Source organism: Carcharodon carcharias, chromosome 7 (assembly GCF_017639515.1).
Source record: "Carcharodon carcharias isolate sCarCar2 chromosome 7, sCarCar2.pri, whole genome shotgun sequence".
NCBI lineage: Eukaryota > Metazoa > Chordata > Chondrichthyes > Lamniformes > Lamnidae > Carcharodon > Carcharodon carcharias.
In genome coordinates this window covers 29660368-29680912 of record NC_054473.1, presented here as the reverse complement: position 1 = coordinate 29680912, position 20545 = coordinate 29660368, and the positions used below count along the sequence as shown (strand labels likewise).

Genomic DNA, 20545 nt, shown 5'->3' with positions numbered 1-20545 from the left:
TCACAGACATTATGACCAAGTACAGCACCTGACTATTACATTGGCACAGACTGTAAATTAAAACTGGGATCTTCCTTATCTTCATGGTGGAGTAAAACATCATTAATTTACTCATTGGAGAGACCAAACGTAAACTGGGCGACCGCTTTGCAGAACACCTGCGGTCTGTCCGCAAGAATGACCCAAACCTCCCTGTCGCTTGCCATTTCAACACTCCACCCTGCTCTCTTGCCCACATGTCTGTCCTTGGCTTGCTGCATTGTTCCAGTGAAGCCCAACGTAAACTGGAGGAACAACGCCTCATCTTCCGACTAGGCACTTTACAGCCTTCCGGACTGAATATTGAATTCAACAACTTTAGGTCGTGAGCTCCCTCCCCCATCCCACCCCCTTTCTGTTTCCCCCTTCCTTTTTTTTCTAATAAATTATATAGATTTTTCTTTTCCCACCTATTTCCATTATTTTTAAATATTTTAAAATCTTTTATGCTCTCCCCACCCCCACTAGAGCTATACCTTGAGTGCCCTACCATCCATTCTTAATTAGCACATTCGTTTAGATAATATCACCAACTTTAACACCTATGTGTTCTATTGTTGTTGACATCTTTTGATGATCTGCTTCTATCACTGCTTGTTTGTCCCTACAACCACACCCCCCCCTCCACTTCTCTCTCTCTCTCTGCCCCCCCCCCTCACACCTTAAACCAGCTTATATTTCAACTCTTTCTTGGACTCGAACTCAAGTTCTGTGGAAGGGTCATGAGGACTCGAAACGTCAACTCTTTTCTTCTCCGCCGATGCTGCCAGACCTGCTGAGTTTTTCCAGGTAATTCTGTTTTTGTTTTGGATTTCCAGCATCCGCAGTTTTTTTGTTTTTATTAATTTACTCTTGTCAGGAAGTTTTTGGAGGGAACAGAGAAGTGAATCCTTTCTAAGTCATTTTCCAACCATTAGTGTAGTGAATCCTCATCTTGCTCTCTCTTCACATTTTTGATAAACATTAAAATTAACACGAGAAACCTTTGCATGTGGTGACCTCCAATTTTCCTTCAGATTGAACCATCGTGAATGGGATATGTGATCAACCATTAGAACAGTGTGGAGGCACATTCAATTTTACTTTTACTTCGTAGCAACCAACCAGCCGTTTGGGGCAATCATCTGTGTTGCAAGCACAAGTGGGATTGACCATAATAACTGAAGAAATGAATTATCTTGCTTGTTTGGAGCAATTATAAAATGAAAAAAAATGTAAGCCCACTTTAATTTTTAAGTTTGTTTAATTCCATACATGCATGAAAGATACTCTGTCAGGACTGGGTAACATGAGAATTTGACTATTATCTTTCTGGCAGGTCTTAAGGAAATTTCCCCCTCCCCCTCCTCACAGCCAGACTCACTGAATCTTGTTATTATCAGAATCCTCTGCTTTCGCTCACTTTTTTTTTTCCCCTGCTTTCTTCACACACACAAAAAAATCTTCTGTGCAAGGGAATATATTGAGTACATAAATTGTGCTTTAAAAATGTAGTGCACTGATTCTTGTTTTGCAAGGAGCTTTTATGTTGAGCACTTTAAGCAAAGGGCTAGGGATGACCTGTGCAGTGTGGGTTTCTTGTTTGTCGGCTGGAGCCATTTTCTCATTTTCACAGTTCAGCTGAAAACAAAGGCCTCCTTATCCTTTCACTGAGCTGTGTTCACAAGCGCTGACATCAGCCTTCCCCCAACAGGCAAATGTGCTGCGTTAAGAGTCTACAGGAGAGTTGGGAAGCTTGACAGAAATCCTTTCTCAGGACATTTTATATTAATCAGTTGCTTCGTATCTGTGTGGACAGCAAATGCCACAAGCAATAACAGTTGGCACCGTGTAGAAAATTATTTGTGTAAATTTAACCCCCTAAAGTCTTCAATTTCCTTTGACAAATGCCTTTTAATGTAAAAACCTTGAGCTAAATATTGTATTATTGTACGGTGAGTAACTTCATTTGCATGCAGTGCAGTTCAAAGGAGATTAGGAAAATGTGCAGTGCACTGATTCCCTGCATTTGCAAGGGGCTTTTATGTTGAAATGGCTCCTGTCTGCCCAGCTTTTCATAAGAGAGCCTGCCAAGATTCAGGGGCCCAGGACTTTCTTGTGGGAGGACGTTGGGCTGCCTTCATGCTTTTTGACAATGATTAAAGTGAGGTTAGTACCAAAACCTTCCATTCTATTTTTTTTAAAAAACAGATGGTAGTTCCATGTTCAGCTGCAATTAATTTTCAAGTTTGAGTCAGTGTGTTCTGTAGAGGTAAAATTATTTGTTCAGCAGTGAACATCAATCTCCCTGTTGTACCATTAGCTCACAAGCAGTGGTGATTGGAGAATATATTGTGCTTGCTCCAGGCTCTAGGACAGAAAACTTGAACCAGTGGAACTGGAATCACCAATAAACTCCTTTTTAGAAAGGTACTGAGTGGCCAGTGATATTGGCAATTCTCTGTACGAACTTTCTGTATGCTATTAAGCTCCTGTGCCAAGTTTGAAGCTTTGAATATACACATACCAAGTTAAAATCACCATTTCTGCTATATTTTGAAGATTAGTGAAGGAAACAGTACAATGTCAATCTATTTCCAGCTATTGTATTACTAGATTAAAAAAGTGCAATATTGTAACCGTTTGTTCATTTTAAACAATCAGAAAAAAATGTATAAAGCCATGAGGATTTAGATCGAGGTTTAATTATTAATTGGCGAATTAGCATGTTAAGCTCCCAAGTACAGAAATTGTTGACAAACCACCTTCCTTTTACTTTTAAACTCTATATGGATACTGGTGCAGAATGTGAACCCTTGACTGGGCCCCCTTTAGAGTTTGGTGGATTTGATGGTCTGGTGTGCAAGGAAGAATACTGTACACGCAAAACTAACAGAAGCAGCCCTGCTCACGTTTACCACTTTTTCAAAAAAGAGCAGCAACATCGTAAATTAGCACAGTTCCTGGACTGCTACATTTTAAAATGCAAACACCGCCCCCCCCACACCAAAGTAGATAAATGTGTTTTACTTGAAGTGTGCACTGTTGCATTTTGTTTATTCGTACAATAGTGGTTACTGTATGGTGCTAGACTGGGCACAAAAACTGTGAAGAACATCCTAACCCGTGACTGAAGTAATGGGTAAATAATAGAAGTTGTGTGTGAAGTGTTTTCCATATTCCATCTTGAAGCATTATTCTATGCCAGCTGTCCAATCAGTGCCTGTGCCTGTGACACTGTAGGGTTTGATGTTGTGGTGTGTTGTGTTTGAAGAGACCATATTGATGGGTGTAACACTGGCATTCATAAAGTGAGAATCTTGTTTTACAATAGCTTCTGTCTTGAGTTGGGCCTGTTTCCCTCATTATAACTGTTGAGATGCAGATCTTGATGTCAGTTGTCTAGGAGTTGGCTGGAAGTTTCTTTGAACTGAATTATTTGTTCTTTTATTTTCTGTGTTTTTTTTGGAGTTGGAGTTACAACCTTGTGTTTGTGGTGTTTGGTAATTTTCCTGTGTAATTCATTGTGAAGCATTTTGAGGACATGATCAATACACATTCTTTGTATTGTTAGGTGAGTGTGTGCTTTGGATCTAAGTATGATGGGTTTAAAATGGGGTGGTTGGGGTCACGGTCTGGAGAACAAAAAAAAGGTTAAACTAAATTGGAGGGCTTGTTTAGTTTGGGTTCATTTTTGAAGTTGAAAGTAGTGATGATGCTCTCCCAAAATTTCAGGGAGTCATTGCATCACGTGATGTGTACACCATAATGATCCTTAATGGACAGTTGTAAGAAAGCTTGCTCTTGGCAGTCGCTAGCTCAAGGTCATTTTCATTGTCATTTCCACTCTGTAAATTGTTTACATTTTTGCAAATCAATTTCTACACTAATATTGACCAGCTAGAACAAATGTGGATCTTAATGCAGTCCTGATTTGGTGTTGGGTCAACATGTGATTGGGTGACTCTTATCATGAGTGCCTAAACCAGTGTGTGCCCCCTCCTGCATATGTACATTCATCAATTCCCTGAACATCTCTAGTTTTTTTTTCTCATAGCTGACAGGTTGACTGCCTGGGGTAGGTGACTATAATGCAAAACATCTGAACCGGAGTATTAAAGGATACATCCTATGGGAAGCAAAAAGAAATGCAGGATGTAATTTTCAGGAAATGTGGAATGATGAATATATGTATCTATATTTTTACATGGAATATAAATCATGACTATTACAAGGTTTTAATACTCAGAAGGGAAGGTTGAATTACATCATAAATTTCAAATGCAAAGTTTGAACACACCATTCTGAACCCTATTAGGTAAGAACATGAGAAATAGGAGCAGAAGAAGGCCGTGTGGTGCCTCAAGCACCTATTCACTAAGATCATGGTTGACCTGATCTTGATCTCAGATCCACTTTCCTGCCTGTTCCCCATAACCCCTGATGCCCCTATAGTTCAAAAAATCTTTCTAATTCAGCCTTGAATATATTCAATGATCCAGCCTCCACTGCTTTCTGGGATAGGGAGTTCCAAAGATTCACAACCCTCTGTGAGAGAAGAAATTCCTCCCTGTCTCCATCTTAAATGGTAGACCCCTTATTCTGAAACTATATTTCCTAGTTCTAGATTCCCCTGCTAGGGGAAATATTCTCTCATCATCTACCCTGTCAAGCCCCCTCAGGATCTTGTATGTTTAATAAGATCACCTCTCATTCTCCTAAACTCCATGAGTATAGGCCCAACCTGCTCAAACTCTGCTTGTAAGGCAACCCCTTTATCTGAGGAATCAACCTAGTGAACTTCATCTGTACTGCATCCAATGAAAATACACCCCTCAAAAAAGGAGGCCAAAACTGTACATTGTAGACTTAAGTGTGATCTCCCCAATTAAACCTGTATGGCTGTATGTAGCAAGACTTTGTTGCTGTATACTCCATTTCCCTCTCAATAAAGGCCAACATTCGATTTGCAGTACCTGCATGTGAACTTTCCATGTCCCAGACCCCTCTTTACCTCCGCATTCTGTAGTCTGTTTCCATTTTAAATAATCTTTCATTTCTATTCTTCCTGCCAAGTGGACAACCTCACATTTTCCCACATTATATTCCATTGGCCAAATATTTGCCCACTCACTTAACCCATTTCTCTTTGCAGACTCTTTGTATCATTGCTTTCCCAACCACTTTTGAATCGTCAGCAAATTTGGCTGCAATACACACAGTCCCTTCATCCAAGTCATTAATGTAGATTGTAAATATTTGAGGCCCCAGCACTGATCCCTGTGGCACCTCACTAGTCACAGTTTGCCAACCTGAAATTGACCCATTAATCCTGACACACACTCTTCTGTTATTTAGCCAATCTTCTCTCCATGCTAATATATTATTCCTAACACCATGAGCTCTTATCTTGCGCAGTAACCTTTTATATGGCATCTTATTGAATCCTTTTGGAAATGCAAATACACTTCATCTACTGGTTCCCCTTTATTCATCCTGCTTGCTGCATCCCCAAAAAGTGCTCATAAATTTGTCAAACAAAATCCATGTTGACTCTCGGTTGTATTATAATTTTCCAAATATCCTGCTACTACTTGTTTGATAATGGATTCCAGCATTTTGCAATGACAGATGTTAGGCTAACTGGCCTATAGTTTCCTGCTTTCTGTCCCCTCCTTTTTTTTTGAATAGGGGCATTATATATGTGGTTTTCCCTGGTGGTGGCGGCGGCGGACCACCTACCTCTGAGCTAGAGGTACTGGGTTCGGGCCCCACACTGGGACTTGATGGCCACGTACTGTGTGTTCATAACCTGGCCAAACAGGTTGATTATCGACCTGCAAATCCTTCCAAATACACCTATTGAAGATGGTAAGAGCAGGAGAGTCTCCTGGTCAGCCAGAACCTGTAGGAGGCAATGACAAATCACTGCAGCACCTTGCCAAGCATAACCACGGTCCATGGTCACCAATTAGGACAGGGTACCTGAAGAAAGAGAGAGAGAGAGCGGATACAGGCAATCAGGTCCAGGGGACTTGTTAGTACTTTTTCTCTAAGGAAGTTCCTTCCTTTTGCATGCTCATTGCTTCCCATTATTAAGATGCTTTTAGTGTCTTCTGCCATGAGGACAGATATTGTCTTCAAAAGTTGCTGCAGTTTTTGGTTTGATCATTTTTCCCTAGCTCTGCATCATGTGACAGAACCATTTTCATGAACCCAGTGTTACATTAGGGACTATTGAGGGTAGCTGATGGAAAAGCATGATTTTACTGAAAGAAAATACCACTATTAACATCTATGCTTAACCTGCACAGCAACAAAACGTCAATCTGATTCATATGCTATTTTACTAAATATTGCTCTTCAAAAGAAAATAGTCTTATTTTCTTGGAGTAAAAAAAAAACTTGAACTATTTATCAATATCCAGCATATAGCTGGCAGTTGTTAAATAGAATGTTGTGCATATTTAATTTATTTTTCTAGTTTAAATACATCTCGTTTAATTCAACAAAGCAAGTACTGTCTCTTAAGTTAGGGGATTCTATGCCAAGCTTAAATGAGAGGTTAAGATGTAATGCATGTTTGCCTGAGTATTTGACTACAAACCACATATCCTGTGTTCCCCTATATGACACATTACTGAATATACTGTAATTAAAAAAGTTTTAACAAAAACAGTCGCAAAACATCGAGCAACAGAAAATGAGAAAACTGATTTACATGCAAAAAAAAAGCTTGTTTGTGGAAATGACAACACTTAATTGGGCATTAATGTATTCAGCTGTACAGGTGTTTTAATGATTAAAACACAATTTAGGACAGCAGAGCCATGGGCATCATTTGTGATGGGGAACAGCCCTTCAATAATTTTAACACTATGGGTAACTGGCTTACTTAATGAGATGTTGTGTAATCTCCTTTACCTGCCTTAATAGGCACCAAGACAGGACCTAGTTTTTCTTTCACAAACTGAACATAGTAATCAATTAAATGTATTTAATCCCCCTTTTTCTTTTTCAATTTGTACTCCTGATGTGGGCAATGCTGGCAAGACATATTGCCCATCACTAGTTACCCTCAAAAGTTGCATTTTTTTTTCTATTCCACTATCTTTTCACCTGTGAAGAGCTGTGTAGATGTGTAATCAGTGGTTAAACTGTTAAGTTGTTTATCTTTATCATTTACATAGGATCAGTTATTTAGTTGACAACATTTTGGAAAATGATTCCTAACTATATATAATACTGTATCATATTAATCAATTATCAAATGTATATTTTTGGACACAAAACAGAAGTACAGTTTTACATATTTGTAAAACTTTTTTAAGCAACTTGTTAAAAATAATGAAGTACCTGGCTGGGCATATTGGAGTATAATAATTTCATTAAACTTCAGCCAGTAAGCGGAAAAATGCAGATTTTTGATAACTGGTATTTCATAGATTTATATATTTCCAGAATTCTTACTACTACTTCACAGTCAAAGCTGGAAAAGCACAACTGTATCTGTAGTTGTAGGCCTTGTGTGGGGACCCGGGCTGTTAGGTTATTTGTAGCTCCATCAATGTGGACTGCTAGTTCATTTCTGTTATAATCAATTCATTGACTTAAAGTTGCTGACTTTGTGTAGCTTTAGCTTTACACTGAAGTAAATTTCCTTTTTCCCTCTTTCTTCCCATGTCCCATCATTAGTAAATTCCTTAGATGGAATGATCAAGCGGTTGATATCTATAATACAGAACTCCACATGTCTTATCTGGTTCTGTTTTAGAGAAGCAATCATGGGTTTGCTGCATGTTCACAAGATTGTAGTAATTATTTTCTAAAAATGTTGTGTGACTCATGAATACTAACCAAATCTACTTATACAGGACCAAACCAGTCAATGGAGATTTTCGAAAAGATCAACATAGAGAACGAAGTCGTAGTCCAATAGAACGTGTTGCAGTGTCAACCATGAGCCATCTCAGCAACCATGCCTATGCTGGCATAGGACTACCAAGTATGTCATTGGAACAGCCTCTAGCACTGACCAAAAATAGCATGGACACAACTAGGACAGTCAGCATTGGTGTGGAACGACAACAGGTATAAATGCTGCCCTTTTGGTTGGTTTTACAAATATATACTGCAAAATTTTCCTTTTCCACTCTTTTGGAACTCTTAAGTTAGAGGTCAGCTATGTTTGTGCTAAGGTAGAATGGTGATGTGTTCTTGGGCCACTTGAATTGACTCATCTTTACTCTGTGCAAACGCACACCATACCCAGATTGACTGACTGGGGAAGAAAGGCAACATCCTTTTGGGAGAATTAAAAAATCGAAGTGGTGCCCTGCTGTTCAGTAATCTGTCGGATACACATTAATGAGTTTTGTTATAACTGTTATCATGTCACAATACTGCCACAGAAGTTAAGTAGCAGAAACCCATTTCTAGATGACTTTCCTAGGTATTTTCTGGCGTCCAAAGCTGCACCATACTGATGATTTGACTTGGTTCATAGCACACTCACCTCTGAGTCAGAAGTTTGTGGATTCAAGCCCCATGCCAGGACGTAATCTAGGCTGGTGCTTCAGTACCATTAAGGCAGTGCTGCATTGCCAGAAACTGAGGTGCACTGTCTACCTGTACAGATGGATTTAAAAATCCTATGCCTTTTTTTTGGAAGAGTGAGAGCGTTCTATTGTTTTGGCCAACATTCATCCTAAAGCAGCATCTGATTAATTGGTCTTCAATGCCATTACAGTTTGCGGGAGCTTGTGTATAAACCAGCTGACATGATTTCCAGCAAAACTATTAGTGAGTGTGCTTCAAAAGTGACCCATTGACTGTAAAGTGCTTTAGTTTCCTAGTGAATTATTCCTAGTGAATAATACTATAGAAATGCAAGTTCATTCTTTTCTTTCATAGCTGCCTACAATCTATCCATATAGTCCAGCAATGTAGCCAACTTAGGTGCATTGGCAGAAATAGAAGTGGAGATTTGTGACTTTAGAAGACTTAGAGTTGTTTGTACATTGTTGGTTTGAGGAATCTGCCGTGCTATGTGAATGGGACAAATTTCACATCTTCTGCTGTCTCTATATGTTGGCATTATTTCTACTAGAATTTGTCCCAATAAGGGGAGGGGAATTCAAAGCTATTTCATTTGAAGCTTGAGAATTTGCTTATTTATTAAACAAAAATCCTCACGGAGGCTGCAATACTCTCTGTCAACATGGACTGTGCATGCATGTGGAACTTGAGTGGAGAGATGAGTGGTGTCATTATGGAGCTGTTGAAAACCTCCTGAGTGTGGCAGGTTCATTGCTGACTAATTTCAATATGGGCTCCACCAATGCCATTGACCCTTAGGGGGTACCAGACCTGTTTCGGGTATCTGCCCAGGCTGCTCTTTTTTAATAAAAAAAGAGTTCCACAGATTTAGTAGTGGGATAAATACCTGTGCAGTACTGCTGCTAAATCAGTGCACTTGCATACACAAAAAATGGATAAAGTGCAAACTATATTCTACCCACTTGTGTGCAGATTGCCTGATGCGTTTCACCACCAGCAATGACTGAACTTCATAGGTTCTGAAGCATTTTGGGAGGTCCTGAGGTTGTGAAAGATGCTATACAAATGAAAGTTTGTTTTTTAACATCTGATTGAACAAGTCAGCATGCAAAATTGGTTTCCAACTATAAATGTAGCATAAGGCTTTAAAGAAAACATAGACTCCAAAGGCAAGAGGTAGGAGTATTAGGCTCTAAGTGGTAATTTTCGGAATTGAAAAAAGTTAGTAATTGTTCCTGATGCCATTGAGAGTCCTTCCTGTGTTCTGGAATTCAGTCTCTAAGTATTTGTGAAAGGAGACCTGTGGAAAAGAAAACTATCTGTAACCTGTTCAGACTGACAGATGATGCTGCACTCAAAGTAAAACAGTAGTTTTCATATTTTTTGCTTGGGAGCCTTTTTTCTCAGCTTTTGAAATAAAATGTCATCTAATAAAGCAAAGATGTGGTACAATTGCAAAATGTTTCTTGGTATAAAAGAACAGAAATAATTTTCTGTAAGAAAGAACTTGAACATTTCTTCACCTCCTCTGTACAACCCAAATTGCTTTACAATTATTAGATTACTTTTGAACTGTTGTCACTACTAAGTAGGGAAATTGGCACAGTTTTTGCACAGTAAGATCCCACAAGTTACAATGAAGGAGTAGTCATATAGTCAGTTGTATTGGTTCAGAGAGAAACATTGGTCATGATGCCAAGAACCCTCTCCTGCTGCACTTTTGAGTCTTATTGTGCCATCTTTTATATCCACCTGAGCTGGTAGGCATGGAAGTCTTGGTTCAATGTCATCTGATAGCACCTCTAACAGTGCAGTATACCCTGTCATCCTAGTTTATATGCTCAACTCCCTAATGGGAACCCAAAGTTAAATCTTTTGACTCTTGGTTAAGAGCCTAATTAGCTGTCAAAACAAACAGCAAAAATGTAGCTTAGATCCTTGAAGGTGCACAACCCAGACAAACATCAGCCTGACCTTGGGGACTCTGGTGTCTACGTGGAACCCAGTTTTGAACTGCAAATGGATCCTGTTGATCATGCGTCATCCTAGTGCAATTACCACAATGAAATGGATAAATTCTGGATTGTACGAAGCAGTCCTGCTAATGATATTCATTAAATAATAATGTTTCTTTAAAAAACACATACAATTAATGGAGAGGTGAGTTTTTACATTGAGACTGAAGGTGCCATTTTATAATTTTTAACTACAATGCATTACATTCAGGGTTTTGAATTTTCCTGTAATTAAGTATTAATATTAGCTATTATTGCTAAGTATTGGGTCGTTGGAACTGTACTAACGCACTGTTTTGTTCATTCAGAATCGCCCATCGGTAATTACATGTGCATCTGGTAACAATCGTAACTGCAACCTTTCCCATTGCCCTATTGCTCACAGCGGTTGTGTTCCAGCAATGCCCCCAAGCTACAGGAGACCCTCAAATTGTAAGTTGCATTTCAGTGATGTTTATGTAAGCAATCTAACTCAATCCAGCCATGCCCTTAGGCTCTGTGTTTTTATTTTTAAAAGTACAGTACTCTCCATCTGTGCAACTTTCTCTTGATCATTCCAGCACTCACCCTTGAAGTCAAGGGGCCTCATGTGAACAGAAGTGAAGCAAATTTTTGAGTTTAAATTTTTTTTAAGCTTTGCATTAAGTTGGTACAGAACTCATCAAATATTTGGCACAGTTCTAAAATGTTTCTGCACTTTGCTATAGAATGTAGTGCAACTATACGTAAGAATGCAGCTTGGTGCACTTTACATGGCAAATTTGGATTCTGAATAGACCCAAGAACTGGCGACAATATGGTACTGTAGTGCCAAGTGAATGTGAATTAACAAAGCGGGCTCACTGCAACTGGGCTTTAGCTCAAGCCAATATAGGTCATGAGAAACGATCTTTTATATTTCTCCTGTGGCTTTCAGCTTCCACTGTTGTTTCAACACACCCACTGTAGAAATAAAGTGTGTTCTCATCAAAATTGAAGTACAATTTAAAAGGTTATCAGGAAATTATTTTTCTACTAAGTGTTTTTTCATCCTTGCATAGATAAAGTTAACTGCTTGCTTTGTGTATAGTTTTTAAATGAGCAAATTGTACTAGAAAGTACAATTGTACAATCACTAATTATATACCACTGCAAATTACAGAAAAAGGAGGCAGATGCCATCTTATCATACAAACTGAAGGTGTCCAGTTACCTGGGATGTGTTTCTACTGTAACCATAATCAAAAGTCTTTATAATATCACCAGTTTGAATAGCACCTGCTATCTCCCCACCACTACCCTTCTCATAGCTAGTGAAATACGGAATTGCCATCTCTCTGAATGTTGATGACACTGTACATTATCCATCAGGAGACATACTTTTTGGAGAATTTTCTTACAAAATATCTCCTCTTATACTCAGTCACTGTCACTACTTTCTTTTCTTTCCCCTCCCCCCTCATTCTATTATATATATGTCGTCCTCCCATTTTTTTCCGTTTTCCAATTTGTTGTATAATGAGTTTCATCTAAGAACCTAATTGTTAATGTGTATGGTCATTTTGAAGATTTTGCTCCATTTGCCATGGGCTGCTCTACACCTAATTTGGATTTTTATATTTTGGTGCATCTCACTGATTTTTGGCAGAGTTCCTCTTCATAATGTAATCTGAGTAATCCAAATAATATTGTCATAAGCATAAAATGCAAGATACTTTCTGCCGATTAGGATAAAGGCTACTTGAGATTTAATTAAGCAAACAACTGGTTGTTTATTACAAGAACATTCAACTGTTAACTTAGAGGTGGTAGCAGCAGAGTGTGGTTATATTGCATAAAAGTCCAGCATTCTAGAACAGAATACCATCAATCCACAACAGCAAAAAAAAAGCAGTCATTTTCTAAACATAGCTTATGCAGGTATTTCTTACTGTAGTCAGTTTTCAACCTAGCTTATCCATTTCAACGGACAGATTTTGATATAAAGCTGGTGGAATTATAGACCAAAGTATAAAAGTGTTTGGGTTGCATCCAAAACAAACTCATGTTCAAGTTACGTCAGCAGTTTACTTTGATTTCACCCAGAAAATCTGGATAAATGAGGAGCGTCTGATGCTGAGTTTTTATCCAGTGTGCAAACTTTACACCTTCGTATTGTGCAGTCCAAATGAAATGAGGCAAAATAGTCTTTTATTTTAAACAAGCTGGCACAGATTTTATGATCAATATTTTTGAATGCCATTTCATTGAAAACCTAACCTCATAAATGGCTTTACACTATAAGATATTGGGAAGAAAGATAAATTTGTGCCATTTATACCACTGGTTGAAATATCTTTCCTTTTATTGCACTAAAGAAACTAGAACTCCTTTTTAAGTACAACTTTGCAACTCTGTTGTTCTAATAATGAATATATAATACTTATAAAATGCATACGAGTACAGCCTTATAATTTTATGCCTCTGTACTAAAAATTTTGAATTGTCTAATTTGGATGAGGTGATTTTTGAGTTTAAACATGGAGGTATATATTTAACATGCTAGCGGATATCCTGTGATGCACGCAAGGAATCAAATCAAGAAAAAGTATAGTCTTCAAGCGAAAGACGTAAGAGTGTCTGATAATTTGATGAGGACATGCAGACATAATTCCATCCTTATTTTAAGGCCCCATGTTTTGAACTTAATTTTACATTTCTAACATATGCTTATTTGTCCAAAATTACAGTGGAAACTTTCTATGTATACCTATCGCCCTCCATCCTCCCGTCACTCATAATACTGAAGTTCTCCATTGGTGGAGGAGTGTAATTATAGCATATTGTTACTTACAATAGACGGTTTCCATTATAATTATGGATTTAGGAGTATATAATAGAAAAGTTGATGGTAGGCATATGCTTTAGTAAGATTTTTAGTAGCAGTATACAAGCTAGTAGATCTCTGCAGCATTACGTACAGTGTGTTGCCTGCTTACTCATTCTTTGTCTATTTGGCTCTCTTTCTTCACCTGCACTTCAACTGCTTTTGTTTTTCTATTTGCTTCTCCCATGTGCTGTTCTGTTTTTGTCCCTCTCCATTGCTTCCCAGTGGCAAGTAACAATTGGCATGTCAAAAGGGAATGGAACTACTGAGAGCTGCAAGTTGGTTTTTATAATGTGATTTGCAAAATGGGGTTGGGGTTGGGGACAGACTATTTAAAATTTGAGAGGGGGGGTTGGGGGTGGGCGGGTAGGAGGTTGGGGGCAGACTATTTAAAATTTGAGAGGGAGGCAGAAGTGAGTAGAGCCGATTGGGCAGAATATAGTCAGGACAGAGGCTGGCGGGTATTTTAGTGTGACGGAGCTGGGCTTACGGACAGGGCTTGATTTTTAAATTGTAGATGCTGAACAGAGAGGAGCTGACAGAAATGAGAATTTGTGATGGGGTAGAGCTTGCCAGGCAGAGGTCAAACTGGGAAAAGATTGCTCACACTAATGGAACATCCTCCTCTGGGGTGGGTGGTGGGAATGCTGATGAAGCAGAAACACGTGCTGACATTTAATAGCTGGAAGGACTTAGGTTGGGATGGCGGGGTTGAATCTGGTGTAAAGTGCATTTGGGAACAGGGTGGAAGGGATTGCTAAGGCAACATACTATTTTAATAGGGGGAAGAACACATTATCCTTTCAGAAGTAAATTTTAATAAATGTATTTAAAAAAAGTGTTGAAGTTTGCATACAATTTTGAACTGGCTTTTCAAATGCTATACTGTTGGCCTCGCGACCCTGCTCAGCGTTTTAGCTTCCTGACCATGCTGAGTGAAGTTTACAGCTTTCAATGCCCCATAATTTTGAAATGTTGGCCTGTTCAGTTCCCTGTCTTTCCTGATGCCTAATTTACAGGGACTTGAAGAACTGTGGCAAATGCCAAAGAAGCAGGAAGGCATGAGTCTAACAGGGAGACAGGAGGTGGTGGGTGTGAGCCTAGAATCAAAGAGTGGAAAGAGCCAGGAGACACCTTGGATTGGATCCCACAGTTACTGCAGGCCTTTGATCAGGGAGTAGAAATGGTTGTCGGTATTTACTAAAAATGGAGATGGATACTCCTGGGGGTAAATGGTTATTAAGTTAGCTGCACAGGAAGAAAAATCGATGAAAATTAATGTATTAAAATTCAAACTAATATTCACTGGCCCAGAAAAAATTAATTGGATAAAAATCACCTGCCATCTAGTGTTCAGAGGATAGATTAAAATTAACATGCTGGCATTGCTCTTATTTTTGCGAAGTGTCACAATGCATGACAAATTCATGGCAGTAAATGTGATAACAGGAAATGTGCATAGTCATGTGAATTATAATGCCTTTGATGCATGTGTGCGAGTAGAAAGAAAGATGATAACTAAGATGCAGTAATATTCTCCTAATAAGCAACAGCAGACGTTGAACCAAATAACCTGGACAGGAGGGGTACATTAAATCTCTTTTGAGTTTAAATCATGGCCTTACCCCTCCCTATCTCTAACTTCCACTCGTTCGACAACCCTTAGATTCTAGCCTCTTGTGCAATCATCATTTCCTTCAGTTCACCAATGATGGCCTTACCGTCAGCAAAACAGCCCTAAGTTCAAGAATTCCCACCCTAAATGTCTCCGCTCTTTTAAGACCAAACTCTTGGCCAAGCTTTTGGTCAGTTGTACTAATGTCTCCTTATGTGGGTTGGTGTCAATTTTTGTTTGAAGTTCCTATGAAGTGCCTTGGGACATTTGACTGTGTTTAAAGGCACTATATAAATGCAAGTTGTTGTCCTGTACAAAACATGGTTGACACTTAAAAAAAAAATTGGCTACAAGATGAAGGCATTGAGTATGGGACTACAGCTAGCAGTTGTTGGGGTTGGATTATCTTAGATTGACTTTGCCGATCTCAAACCGTTTTGTTTGCCCGGTTTCTGTACTCCAGTACTGTCAAAACCCAAAACATCTGTGCTACCAAATTCCAGGCTCCATTTTTTTTTATTTGCTATTAAACCCTGCACCCCACTATAGTGCTTCCAAATGGCCAAATCGCCTGTCTAACTGTCTAATCCTGTCTAATACAGCAACTTCTTTTGTACATCTTCCTTAGCTCTACCAACATCCCCCCCCCACCCCCCCGGCCACACTCCCAAACAAGACCGACTACCTGCAAGCCCAGGTTCTCTTTCCTGGCATTCTTCTAAAGCTCAGGGGTCCTTCTACTCCTTTACTTGGTGATATTAAACACCTGCCTCCTAAACTGCCATTGAAAGGCAAATACTAAGTGGACTACTTCTGTTAAGTAGGACTGCACTTTCTAAAAGGTTTAAGAGCTAAAATTGAATACACGAGTAAAGAAATATATACTTTCAGTTCTCTGACTTGCAGTTGTCATGGGCAAATGGACAGCCATGGAATTTGATCCCAAAATTCCAGAGCATCTTGTTAAATGAAATGCAATTTGACTTAATCCTTCACCATAAATCTGGACCCTTAGCATGTAGTGTAGCAACAGCACGTTATTGCAAAATGGTGTAACCTCCAGTTAATGGAGCAATGCCATGGAAGATCTAACATTTTGTGTGTATGTGTGTGTCTATATGTGTGTGTGTGTGTGTGTGTGTGTATTTATGCTCAAAACAATTTTAAAGGAAAGAGGATCCTGTTTTCTAATGTTGATTTATAGGTTTCAACTATTGATTACATTGTTCTAATTCCACCTCCCCCTCCCATTTTCCCTCTTTCTCCTGTTCTGACAGCGATGTTACTTCACAGCAGAGTCAGACATACTTCCAAAAGTGTTCAATAACATACAGCGAATATGGGTTAGAGTGAGCTAGAGAATACAGAAGACCCACAATCTTAGAAAGGCATGTGCAAAATAACATATATGCAGCCAGTTCTTGTATGCTCAATTGGGAACGACACTTGGTGCCAAGAAACATGCTAATCCCAATGAGAACCAGTCAAAGGAGTTAACGCCATGGAGAGAGGTGCTTGATTTAGTGTACTTTTGTCCTCCATCCTCAGATTTGTTCGTTCTTAATTGGGGAATTCAGCTCAAGATATCATCACAGCTAACATCAAAGCACTACTAGTTTGGGTGGGATTGTGAGCTGGCTTCTAGTAAGGAAAATGCCCATAACAATACGGCTCAGAACAAAATAATTGTGATCAACAGTTAGAAGATAGTTTTGGTATTCTGCTGTTTGTAATGAAGTGCTTGGTGTCTTTCCATAATGGCAAGTGTATGATTTGCAATGAATGGCTACTTCGTTATGAACTAACTCTGAGAATGATAGATTTTTGTTAATCAAAGATATTAAGGGATGTAAAGATGGGTGTATGGGATTATATCACAGATCAATCATGATCTCCTTGAATGATGAATAGACTCTAGGAGCTAAATGGCCCACTCCTGTTCTTGCATAGATTGTGTGTGGGGCTTAAGTGACCATGACCGATTATTTTCATTGTTTGTGATTTGGATTTTTTTTTCGGTATAATAGGGACAACATTTAGAAAATGTTACTTTAATTTGGCCTGATTTCTCCCAACACCTCCCTCTACTATCCTTTTTAAATTGTGATTTTGTTTTTTCTTTACAGCCTCCATAACTACTACTACAGCTTGTGATCCTGTTGTGGAGGAACACTTTCGCCGAAGCCTTGGAGAGAGGTACAAACAACCAGAGCCTGTGACGAATTCGGTTTCTATCACAGGATCAGTAGATGATCACTTTGCCAAAGCTCTTGGAGAAACATGGCTTCAAATCAAGGCTGCCAAAGATGGAGTTTCTAGCAGCCCAGATTCTGGCTCAAGAAGAGGACAGTCCTCCCCTTCATCCCACATCGTCAATCACAATCACTCCCCTTCAGTCGTTTCATGAAGAGTGGACCACGTTGCATTCTGTGCTGAGTGAAATGCATGGTTTGACTGAGCTTGAACACTGCTAAAATAAGTGGGGAGGGGGATTTTTTTTTTAAACTAGACACTTTTGTGTATTTGCTTAGCATTTGCAAAAGGGTGCCCTAAAAAAAAAATAGCAGGAACTATTCATATAAATTGTATGATGTAGCATCCTAATCTCCTGCCTCAGTTACCAAAGAAACCTCTGATGCAATTCTGCTGCCCCAAAAAGCCATGTTAGGATTGGTTGACCCAAACGCTTTGGCCTCCGCTAGTTCCTTTGACTAGAGTGTGTGTGGTTTGCTTACATTGCTTTTCTGTTATGTAATTTTGTATGTTTATATACTTGAAAAGAACTGTATGTCTGATTTGCACTATTGGGGAGTGGTGAGGTTGCTTGTCAACTTTACATCAGATTTTCTTGTTTTGTTAGATGGCAGACTGCTGACAATGAGGGCTTAGTATGATATGTATTGCGCTTTACAGAGGCAAAACAGCTTTGGAAGGGAAAGTCTCATACAGGTATTAGCCTTTCTCTAGCTTCAGATTACATTTTGTGCTTGGTGCTCACAACTGGACTGCATTTGTTGTCAAAGAACACGGGCATTTTGTTTTCCTACACCCTTCATCTGTATTTGTCAGCTTGTTCAAATAGATTTGAGATATGAAGGTCAATAGTGCTTCTATTAAAGTAGCTGCATGATTTAAAAAAAATAGCTGGTATCTATATTGTATAGGCATAATGAAAATTAATACTAGAGCTTTTTCTTCAGAATTGTAGTTTATTTTCATCAATAACAGTCCTAGATACTTACTGCTGGTACAGTTTTACTCAATGACATTTAAGCATGTATTCACACTGGTAGAAGCCAGCAAAAGAGGCTAGCCTCAGGAAAGGCCCACATATAATATTCAGTAGATTATAAATTCCATGGTACAGGCAGCAATAGCTTTGTGCATGACTGAATAATCAATGCATAACAACCTGCTCAATAAAGTAATAAAGAGTAACTCCCATAATTTCTGTAAAATCAGACTAAGAATTACAGTTAAACAAGTCATGACTTTATTTGAAACAAAGAGAAATGCTTGGCTTTAATGCGGTAATGCAGATTGTCATGGCTTGTGGATACCATTTTAATTTTTTTATGCTTATTCTAGCCCTGTGCCAAGGTGTACATTCCTCCAATAGTATAATGCTATTTTGTTTGCTGTATTAATAGCTACTACAACTACTACTACTAGAGGCAGAGGTACAGAAAGCAGATGTGTAATGCTTTATAGCTTCCCAATTTAGCCTTTGTCTTTGAGAAAGTCACATGTGCCCATACATTCCGTCATCCCAGTAAAACCGTACACATTTCATCGCCACCTTACTGGGTAGTTACCGCTTGTCTGCTTTGGCATTCAGTACCCTACTCTGTAGGAAAATCACTAAATGAACACTTTTTATATAGGTAACTATAAGACCATCATTACGCTGTGCGTAAAGAATGTACAAAAAAATTCGTAGGTATTTTTTGAGGAACAATTAATTTGTTAATGATATGTAGCTATTTAATTTTCCCTGTCCTTTTTGTTGTAATCATGCATTTTTTTTTTTGTTTGGAGAAAAAAGTTGATCTTTTTTGTTTGGTGTAGATTTGTCTGTTATAAGGTAAAAAGTGCAGGAACACAGTTATCTATGGAAACACTGCGTTAGCATTAATAGCCACTAGTTCATTACTGCTACAGGCTACTGAGCATTATAATGGTAGAAGGCTGTAGATGCTGTCTGTGGACTCTATGCGTCTGGTTACTTGGCTGTTTTTTTAATGTGAGACAACTGAACAAGAATACAAACAACAATCCAGGGATTGTGGACTAATTATAAATTTCGTGGAGACTGCAAAACATTCTAAAATGTATAGACCAGGTTTGTCTACAATTTTTATTACTACAGAGAACCGAAATGTCTACAGTGTACTTACTGTTAGTTTCAGTTTGTAAATTTGAACTCTATCCCTCTTGTTTGCGGCCTTGTTTCACCCAAAATGGAAAGAAAGCTTTTGACAGGCCACTTTTTGTACTTAAAGTAGCCTCAAAGAACAATAAAGTGCTCTTAAATCATTTGTCTCATGCAGTTTCATTGAGATTTGTTATCTGTTCTTTTTGCATCAGTGTGTATGGGAAATAATGCAGCACATTAAAAATTTAATATGCTGGCAGCAGCAGAAAGTTGCATTCTTCCACTTCAAAATAAAATGTTACAATTGAAAGAGTCACTTCTGACCTGACCTGAAAATCCAATCCGGTTTTTTTGGCTTTGCTATTGTGAATCAATAGACAGTGAATGGCCCAAATATAATCAGTAATTCTGTAGCAAAGGAGGACAATATCTCAGACCCTATAGATGGGAACATTGGATCACCTGAAAGGTGTTTGGAGGATATTATGCAAGGGATCAATCTAATATGACTTTAGATTTTACCAGTGATGATGACATCATTACTCATGAGTGAGAGATATGTTACCTGAGCCAATGACTTCAGAAAATGATAAACAAAGAACTGTTGTTCTTAGGCAGTTTCTTGGGTTCGAGGATGTCTTACTTCCACTCCAGTTCCATGGGTTCTGAGATGACTGAAAAGTCCAATGTGCAGCTAGTGCTTGAAGAGTTGGGTAGATGTGATGGCAAGTTAAATTATGTTTAATGTGCTTTGTCCTGCCCCCAAGGATTCAATCACTTTAGAGATAATTTCATAGGCCCAGTGGTGAGAGTGACCTGCCTCTTATGTTTCCTCCCTTAGTTCTTTTCTGTACTACAACAGGACAAGTGCTGTTGGCCAGTGCATTAGACGTACTCACTGCTTCGGTATCTCACGAATGGAATTCCGAAGAAAACAACATAATATCCAAAACAAAACTGTCACTGCGATATAGAAGAGGGGCTGTGACAACCTGAGCTGAAATCTATAATTCCATGTTTAAATTGAACAATCACTTTCAAATTGGCTACCAGCTAGTAGCAGAGAACAACGCATTTATATTCTGGCTCTCTGCAATATATATTAAAAAAATCACTAT

At 38.7% G+C, this 20545-nt stretch overlaps 1 protein-coding gene across 4 annotated transcripts in view; it reads left to right on the top strand.

Annotated features, from left to right (window-relative positions):
* The window catches only part of vgll4b (vestigial-like family member 4b), a 113363-nt gene extending 93775 nt beyond the window's left edge, over nucleotides 1-19588 (top strand). For 3 of the 4 annotated variants that reach the window (XM_041192276.1, XM_041192275.1, XM_041192277.1), the window contains exons 3-5: nucleotides 7893-8109; nucleotides 10901-11024; nucleotides 17179-19588. In XM_041192276.1, coding sequence (XP_041048210.1) covers nucleotides 7893-8109; nucleotides 10901-11024; nucleotides 17179-17459 — 622 coding nt within the window. In that variant the 3' untranslated portion in view covers nucleotides 17460-19588. Of the gene's footprint in view, nucleotides 1-2117; nucleotides 2188-7892; nucleotides 8110-10900; nucleotides 11025-17178 lie in introns of those variants that run through there. The other variant, XM_041192278.1, reaches the window with a different exon arrangement.
* The last annotated feature ends 957 nt before the right edge of the window (nucleotides 19589-20545 follow it).